The following is a 10,071-nucleotide window of genomic DNA, read 5'->3' on the forward strand; positions in this document are numbered from 1 at the left end:
ATATTATATTATATTATATTATATTATATTATATTCTAACCTGTACTGTTTTGTTCTATTCTATTTTAACTCTATTCTAACTTTATTCTAATTCTCTTCTCTTCTCTTCTGTTCTGTTCTGATTTTAATTCAATTCTTACTACATTATATTCTGTTATATTCTACCCTAATTATATTATATTATATTATATTCTAACCTGTACTGTTCTGTTCTATTCCATTCTATTCTATTCTAACCTGTACTGTTCTGTTCTGTTCTATTCTGTTCTATTCTATTCTAACATGTACTGTTCTGTTCTGTTCTATTCTATTCTAACCTGTACTGTTCTGTTCTGTTCTATTCGATTCTATTCTATTTTAACTGTATTCTAACGCTATTCTAATTCTATTCTATCCTTATTCAATTCTGTTCTATCCTAATATAACAATATTATATACAAATATCGTTTTGAATTATTTAGATCATTACCATTGTTGGGGACAATAGCAAACGAAATAGGTTAATATTTTCTAAACGTATACATACTAGTAAATAGAATGAATATTGGCGAATTAAAAGTCTAAACATTAAAGAACTTACAATACCAAAACGCCGGAGAGATTACGAAATGCATAGGCAGGTACCTCCCTTATTTCGTTCAAAGCAAGTGTTCTGTAAATAAAATCAAAATTTATAGTATTATACGAACACACCACTGTATAATAATAATAATAATAATAATAATAATAATAATAAACACATATATGCAAATAGTATTATACAAACACACGACTTTATAATAATATACACATATATACAAATAGTATTATACAAACACACCACTTTATAATAATATACACATAAATACAAACAGTATTATACAAACACTCCACTTTGTAATAGTATGTATAATACTGTTTGTATATATGTATAAACAGTCCACTTTATAATAATATACACATATATACAAACAGTATTATACAAACACTCCACTTTATAATAATATACACATATATACAAACAGTATTATACAAACATACCACTTTATCTCGCCTTTATGTAAAATTCTTTAATCTCATTGGTTGTTTGCCGTTGGACAAATCCCTTATACCCCTGTGGGCGGAGCCAAATTCTCTTATACCCCGTCTGTAATTTCCAACAGTTTCCAACCACCCCAGTTAATGCTAAAGCAATAATTAGATTATAAATAACATTGATAATCAATCAAGTATATTAATATCTGTTTCTGACAATTTCGTATTACAAACATTTGAAGTTAAGAATTCGTTTATCGATGGAACTATTTTTCGTCACTGGCAAGTGGTTTCGTTCGCGTCCGCGTGGTACGGCTCCGTTAATAAATTGTTAAAGGAACACACCCTAGTAATAGTTATTTGTTAACCATTAAGGCGTTGTTTTTCGCTATTAAACCCCATTTTTCACAAATAAAATTGCACTTTACTTACATTTTATTATTTAGAATACACATTTCCATTCACCTGAAGTGCTTTTTGGTAATCCTGATGTTTGTAAAACCACGAAATGCATTTTTTGCATTTTTTCACAAGACGTGCTATCGAGAAAAAACCGTTAAGCAAGCGAGGTCCAATCTATTTTTAGAGGGAATCTTCCTGTGTAAACGTCACAGATGTTGGTATACCACGTGACCGTTATCATTTTGGTTCGGTTTGTTTTCTCGTGCACGGTTCGCGCAATCAACATCCGATTTGTTGTTGTTCATTTGTGAGATTTTTCTTCACAGTTCGTGAACATTTTCAGTAACAATAAAGTTCAGACAAGTAAGTGTCTCAATACAAAACGTTACAAACCCTTAAAACCAATAATTTTGCTAAGTCTTAAAGGGACATACCCTAGTTTCAACCCGTGAAAATTAACACTAAGTTTAGTTAATCTACAAACCTGTAAAACATTTGGATAAAGTTACGATTGAGTGAAACATGAGTTTGTGACTTTGAAAAGGTGAAATATCCTCTAAAAATAGACTAAAACTCGACTCCATAACTGTTACTTCTCAGACGCACGTGCGTTTTTAAAAATATGAGAAATGCATTTTGTGATATTAAAAATACCAGGATGACCAAAAACACTTCAAATGTACGGAAATTGATAATCGAAACAATAAAATCTATGTAAATTATGATTTAAGTTATCAAAAACGGTTATAATAGTCAAAAATATGCGTCAGTGTTTAAAAACTAGGGTATGTCCCTTTAAAATATCTGGAGAGGGGATACAACCAGGACAGAACAGTTGGAACATATCCAGGAGAGGTGAAAAGAACGCACCCCAAGTCTGCGCGCACTCTGTGAAATTTGTCGTGACGTAGGCATTGTTGTGCTTCGAGCGACATCTACCGGTCACATCAGAATACTAACTTTCAAAATTATTTCAAGCAATTGGGACATGGGGATTCCCATGGTATTTATCGATATAAAACCTGCTTTTTCACTCCATTTGATAAAAACGTGATCTAAGTGTGTTACAGGTTTGTAGATTAACCAAATTATAATTTATTTTCGCTGGATGGAACTAGGGTGTGCGGCTTTCAAAATTATTTCAAGCAATTGGGACATGGGGATTCCCATGGTATTTATCGATATTAAACCTGCTTTTTCATTCCATTTGATAAAAACGTGATCTAAGTGTGTTACAGGTTTGTAGATTAACTAAATTATAATTTATTTTCGCTGGATGGAACTAGGGTGTGCGGCTTTAACAATTATTGTCTGGCGTTATTTTGATTATTTGGCTTATGGTTTAACATGTCGGCAAGATAAATTCGTCGTAGAAGCATCTCTCGGGGTATATGGCTTTTTATGTACCCTCTGTGTGCTCTTTTACCCCCTCGCCTTCGGCTCGGGGTAAAAAAGAACACACAGAGGGTACATAAAAAACCATATACCCCTCGTGATGCTTCTACAACTTATATTGTAATAGTATACACATATATACAAACAGTATTATACAAACATACCACTTTGTATTAGTATACATATATAAACTAGTATCAGAAATATAGAGCCGTCGCAATATTAATAACATTTGTTACACACCTGTACCTAGCGGGGGTAAAGTTTGTTTTGTTTAACGACACCACTACCACTAGAGTACAATGATTAATTAATCATCGGCTATTGGATGTCAAACATTTGGTAATTCTGACTCGTAGTCACAGGAAACCGCTACATTGTTTCTAATGCAGCAAGGGATCTTTTATATGCACTTTCCCACAGACAGGCAAGCACATACCAGGGAATTTGACCAGTTGTGATGCACTGGTTGGAAGGAAAACAAATCCCAATCAGTTGAATGGATCCACCGACGCAAGCACTACAGTTGAGCGCTCAACCGACTAAGCCAAATCCCGTCCCTAGCGGAAGTAGAAAATAATGGAAAAGTGTCTATTAGTGTCTGCCCCCTCGCAGTCTTGAATTATTATGATATAAATGTTAAAGAATTTCAGTGGTTGAGTATAGCCTTTAGTTCCATTAGTATTATAGCATTTAAAAAATACAGATTTTTTTTTTACAACTAATATTGATAAACAGTTTCACGATTCGATACATCGATAACTAATTTCGTAATGGGTTTTATTGACCTTACAATTTTTATGAAAACAAACGCAATGAAAGCTGAATTGTCTGCTCATAATGTAAAGGAAAGAGAGAAGACACCTCCGCAAATCGTTCAATCAGCGATTATTAATAACGAAACATACTGTAATTGTGAACCTTGGACTAGAATGTTAAAGCAGAAACCCGCTTTGCTTCTGATTTGCAGCAAGTAATCTTTTATTTGTATTTTTCCAGACAGAAAAGCACATACCTTTGACTTCGGTTTTGTAGTCGCAAAGTACTGAATGGAATGGCGATCAACCCAATGGATTTATCTGGGGAAAGTCGATCCCATAACATATCGCGGGCAGGGTGTGCATATCTTTTTTCTAAACACCGGGTACCATCACTTTCTGGGAGTTTAATAATCATTGCTTACCTGCTGTAACCAAATATCCTTCGGATTAGTTATACATAATATTGTTGATAATATAGCCTGGCTGTCGACCTTTTATTTTTAAATTGGCGTTGATCGATTTTCAAGATATATAAATACCTTTCACTTTGATCTACTGCTGTCTGCATTCTTATAAATCTGACTTTCATGCATTCAGAACAGACCACTATTATGACATACGAGTTTTTCCCCTTCACGCGGCCTTCTTTGTTGCATACTAGTTGTTATCGTCAAGTAACATGACAGTAAATTATACAGGTTATGTTCCACTGATTGATTAGTCGATAATTGATCGGTTGGCTTCTACCGAGTTGATGATCGATTAAAAAAACAAACTATAATCGATTGTTTAGACAGATTAAAGTATAGAATGTAAATATGCTTGAGTTTGAGTGTGTTTCCATGTGTACGTAATGAAAACAGAATCTGAATAGATATAAATGTAAAAGTGGCGATTTGTAGGGCCTAGCCCCACTAAACCAAATCTTTCTTAAGTTTATTTAATGAAGCACTCAACACATTTTTATTTACTGTAATATGGTGTCGAACCTATGGTTAATGAGGTAATGAGAAGAAAAAAACTTGATGCTGCTACTCCATGGCTCCTTGTTTTAATAGCAGCAAGGGATCTTTTATATGAACTAACCCATAAACAGGATAATACATACCACGGCCTTTGTTACACTGGCGTAGCCAGGATTTTATACTGGGAAGCACCAAACCACACTATGTATGTATGCATGTATGTATGTATGTATGTAAAGTAAAGTTTGTTTTATTTAACGACGCCGCTTGAGCACATTGATTTTTTATCTTATCATCGGCTATTGGACGTCAAACATATGGTCATTCTGACACTGTTTTTAGAGGAAACCCGCTGTCGCCACATAGGCTACTCTTTTTACGACAGGCAGCAAGGGATCTTTTATTTGCGCTTCCCACAGGCAGGATAGCACAAACCATGGCCTTTGTTGAACCAGTTATGGATCACTGGTCGGTGCAAGTGGTTTACACCTACCCATTGAGCCTTGCGGAGCACTCACTCAGGGTTTGGAGTCGGTATCTCGATTAAAAATCCCATGCCTCGACTGGGATCCGAACCCAGTACCTACCAGCCTGTAGACCGATGGCCTGCCCCGACGCCACCGAGGCCGGTCATATGTATGTATGTATGCATGTATGTATGTAAGTATGCATGCATGTATGTATGTATCTATGTATGTATGTTTGTATGTATGATTTTATAAAATTTAATACGTTAAAAAAAGAAGAATAGAGAAATAGCCCAATCATGAATCAGCCAGTTGATGGGGATCGATCCTAGACCGACCGCGTTATATTACCACTGCTACATCTCGCCACAACAGACAGACGTAGCCGCTTCTGTGAACTGACACTGATCCGCGAACTGATTAAATAACAAATCTTGCTTTAGACTGTCTTGTATATAGCGATACGATTTTGACTACAATTTGTAGTTTTGATATATGAGTGTAAAATGAATTCAAGGACATAACATATTATAAAGCACAAGGATGTAATCATATTATGTGTAGACATATACATTATGGTCTGAAGTGTGATAACAGTAGTGTCAAATTACTGCGAGAAAAACTCTCGTGGGATTTACAAGACACAGTGTGTGATGATGGGTGATGAATCACTGCCCTTAAACAAATGCATCACACAAGACAGATTAATTTAACACGTCCTGCTAGCTTTTACAGCTACTGTTCATATGGATTATTACATAATATATCTAAAATCAGATAGAAATACCAAAGATGATCTCACTGGAACTGTAGACTTGTACCCAGGGGGTCTGTAACGAAAGGGATCCATGAGAAAAACGCTATTATGTCACTTGTGTTTCCCAAAGAGAAATTAGTTTTTGCTGCTATACATCCAGCTCATAATCGTACGGGCTGCCCTTTTTGGGGGTGGATTGGTGTGGTAGGGTCAGGGCAAGTTGATTTTTATCCGAATTAAAGGGGAAATGGCCGAATCTAGATAACAGCGTATCTTCATATTTACTTTACCACCAAACAGCGATATAGGGTTCCAAACGAATCGCTACGCATTATTAGAATTATAACATTGTGGGTAGAATGCACGGTCAAAGGTTTTAAAATCAGCTCGTATTTGCTCAAATTCCAAGATTTGTTCCAGCACTGTTGGTGGGGGAGGGAACAGGCGATTCCCCCGACCCTCTTCACATACGCTTAGAATCTAGTTTATCCAAACAACGCACCCCACGGCTCAACCACTACCCCTTCCCCCACCTTCAGCGACGTTCTGCGTTATGCTACTGGACTAAATACGTGTTTAATGATACCTCTAGAGACTCTGCACGGATCGGAGTATATCATTTTACATTTCTCCTTCTCGCACAGTCAACATCTGGACAAAATATGTTGTCAATGACTGGAAGAATCCTTACAAACCATTATCATTATTTCTAACGTACTTTTTTGACGCAGATATTTTTTCGAGGTCATATACCTTATCTCGGCAACAGTTAGGCATAAGTGTGGCTTCATATAAAAGTAAAAATGCATTCGTACAATTTGGAAACATTTTAATAGACACTGAAACATTTTAAAATAGACGTATTTTATTAAACACGAGCACAATTCCTCAATAACGGGTCACTGTGTATATAGTTTAATTTAGTCTTAAAGGCTTCTTTTAATTTTGTACTCTGGTTGCGTGTACCATCCAACTGTACTTTGGTTGCTTTTTCCACCCAGCTGTACTTTGGTTGCTTGTATCACCCAGCTGTACTTCGGTTGCTTGCTCCACCCAGCTGTACTTTGGTTTCTTGTTCCACCTAGCTGTAATTAGGTCGCTTGTTCCACCCAGCTGTACTTTGGTTTCTTGTTCCACCCAGCTGTACTTAGGTTGCTTGTTCCACCCAGCTGTACTTAGGTTGCGTGTTCCACCCAGCTGTACTTTGGTTGCTTGTTCCACCCAGCTGTACTTAGGTTACTTGTTCCACCCAGCTGTACTTAGGTTGCTTGTTCCACCCAGCTGTACTTTGGTTGCTTGTACCACCCAGCGTTCGTAAATATGTTAACCGAATGTAGTGGATACACAACCAATATTTAAACATACATTATAAGTTGCAAGAGTAGGTATTCGTGATTTATTGTTAAAACAATGTTGATACCAGATGTTCGCCATATTGTGGACATTTTGTTTCGGCCATCATGAGTTTGGTTTTAGCTCATATAAAAGAAATCTCGATGCTATTCTGCAGGAATAGTCTACATAGTGGCAACGGGTTTCCTCCTTCAATTTAAACACGACGCTTCGCAATAGCAGCATAACAGAGCTGACGTGTCGTTTAACACGTCTTTTCGTTTCGTTTTTGTTTCAAAGTTAAAGTTTGTTTTGGTTAAGGGCACCACTAGAGCATACTGATTTATTAATAATCGGCTATTTGATGTAAAACATTTGGTAATTTTGACATATAGTCTTAAAAAGGAAACGCGGTACATATTATATCCGTTAGTAGCAAGGGATCTGATACATAGCTACAGTTTTCCATTAGGAGCAAGGCATCTTTTACAGTCACATTTCAACAAACAGGATAGCATATACCATGACCTATGATATACCAGTTGTAGGGCACTCGTTGAGACTGGGAACATTCAATCAGAGATTGGGTCCACCGAGGGGATTCGACCCTTCGACCCAAGATGCCTCTTCAGAGTTATTCAGTTTAAACAGATGTCGAGCGGAGATCAAACTTTATTAATTAATCTGAAATGCAAAATTCGGTTGATCCTCTCAAACTGAATTTGAAACATGAATCACGGTTAAACTGTCGATGAGACGAGAAGTCGGGCTCAAGTATACGACCATAGAAAAACTGTCTGTTAGGTCCAACTAGGGTAATAATCACAACTGTAGTTTTCCTGTTTTGATCAACCATGACACATGGACAGAAAGTGACATATTGTGTTTCGCTCTTTAGGTCCAGACTGGTTTAATCAAGCCATGCCTCACCAATTAAAGTCATGGTCATATGAAATACCGCAGCCATTGATCTTAGTGGATCTATTCACCAGGTCTGCACAATATACCAAATGCAATTTCCTTTGGTTTCATTAAAGACGACTGAATTTAGAGATTGCTCTGACAACAACCGACCGGAGAGGATGAACGTGTATCTTATATTAGGACTGTTGTAAAATTGACTTCATGGGACGTAGTGGGGAAACACTGCAATTTATTTATATATTTATTTTCTGTCTGGCAGGTCTACCACATCTTCCCCTCTGAATATATGGTTTAAACTCTGTTTTGTTTTGTCTCTGGTGGGTGAATCATATCTTCCCCTCTCTGAATAGATGGTTGAAACTCTGTTTTATTTTGTGGGTGGTTAATTCCCGCCCCCGCCCCCTCTTAATTCTGAAACAGCACATATTTTCCTTCTTATACTTATGTCCAATTAACTATAAGCCGGGCGCTCTGAACAACTTAACTATGTGCACCGTCTGTCCAGAAAGAGGTTGGGTTATTAGCGCGATAGAAAACTACGGGTTTTTAAAAGAGGGAGCACAGTTCTGAAATCATCCTATCAACTCTTATGACTCATGGGGTGACCGGCCTCGGTGGCGTCGTGTTTAGGCCATCGGTCTACAGGCTGGTAGGTAATGGGTTCGGATCCCAGTCGAGGCATGGGATTTTTAATCCAGATACGGACTCCAAACCCTGAGTGAGTGCTCCGCAAGGCTCAATGGGTAGGTGTAAACCACTTGCACCGACCAGTGATCCATATCTGGTTTAACAAAGGTCATGGTTTGTGCTATCCCGCCTGTGGGAAGCGCAAATAAAATATCCCTTGCTGCTAATCGGAAAGAGTACCCCATGTAGTGGCGACAGCGGGTTTCCTCTCAAAATCTGTGTGGTCCTTAACCATATGTCTGACGCAATATAACTGTAAATAAAATGTGTTGAGTGCGTCGTTAAATAAAACATTCCTTCCTTTCTTTCTTTCTTGTGACTCATGGGCGGGATTTAGCTCAGTCGGTTCAGTGCTCGCTTGGGGTGCTTGCGTCGCAGGATCGAACCACCTTCATGAATCCATTCAACTGATTCGATTTTTTGGTCATTTCCACCAATGCACCACAACTGGTCAAAGACCGTGGTTTGTGCTTTCCTGTCTGTGCGAAAGTGCATATATAACATCCTTTGCAGTAATAGGAAAAATGTAGCGGGTTTTTTCTGACGACTACGTATCAGAAATACCAAATGTTTGACATCCAATAGAAGATGATTAATTAATCAAATGTGCTCTAGTGGTGTCGTTAAACAAAATAAACTGTTTTCTAAACTTGCGACTCATGTTGATCATGGAGGATCGGACTACGAATTGATGCCAACTGAGATGTCTTACAAGATATCTCAGAATGTTTCAAACTGAGTCGTTGGTTCATTTTCCAGATCTGTTGTACATCTGTATGTACTATCCTGTTTATGGGAAAGTACCTATAGTATAAACTCCCTTGGTGCCTTTAAGTAGAAGAAATCTATGTCACGACAACGGGTTTCCTCTGTAACTATCTATACCAATTGGCGAAATAACTATTCAAGACACCAAACTGACATAGTTACAAATATGTTAACCTGTCGTAAAACATATACTCCTTTCGTGTACATTGGTAATATTTCTCCTGTCGTCACATTGGTAATATTTCATGTCTAAAATTTATAATAAACCTACCAATAAGAAGTCTTCACAGAAAATGTCACTGCATTAAAGTTATAGTTTGTTTTATTTAACGACACCACTAGATAACATTGATTTATCAATCATTAGTTATTGGATACCAAACATTTGGTAATGTTGATATATATATACTTAGAGAGGAAACCCTCAACATTATTGCATTTGTAGCAAGGAATATTTTATATATGCACCATTACATAGACAGGGCAGCGCCTACCACGGTATTATGACGACTCGGTCAAAAGAGAAATTATGTTTTACTTACAAGGCCTCTAGGGATTTTAGTGAACTCAGCGCCCGAACCGGAACTTGCGTCATTCTG

General features: G+C 37.2%; 1 protein-coding gene across 1 annotated transcript in view; it reads right to left on the reverse strand.

Moving 5' to 3' along the window:
• LOC121381645 overlaps nucleotides 1-10,067 on the reverse strand; it is a 32,684-nt gene extending 22,617 nt beyond the window's left edge. Inside the window, exons 1-2 of the mRNA XM_041510982.1 lie at nucleotides 10,015-10,067; nucleotides 6,741-6,986 (exon numbers count right to left, since the gene is read on the reverse strand). Of these exons, the coding sequence (XP_041366916.1) occupies nucleotides 6,741-6,986; nucleotides 10,015-10,067 (299 nt within the window). The remainder of the gene's footprint in view (nucleotides 1-6,740; nucleotides 6,987-10,014) is intronic.
• Nucleotides 10,068-10,071: the final 4 nt, after the last annotated feature.

This window comes from Gigantopelta aegis, chromosome 9 (assembly GCF_016097555.1).
Source record: "Gigantopelta aegis isolate Gae_Host chromosome 9, Gae_host_genome, whole genome shotgun sequence".
In the NCBI taxonomy this organism is placed as follows: Eukaryota; Metazoa; Mollusca; class Gastropoda; order Neomphalida; family Peltospiridae; genus Gigantopelta; species Gigantopelta aegis.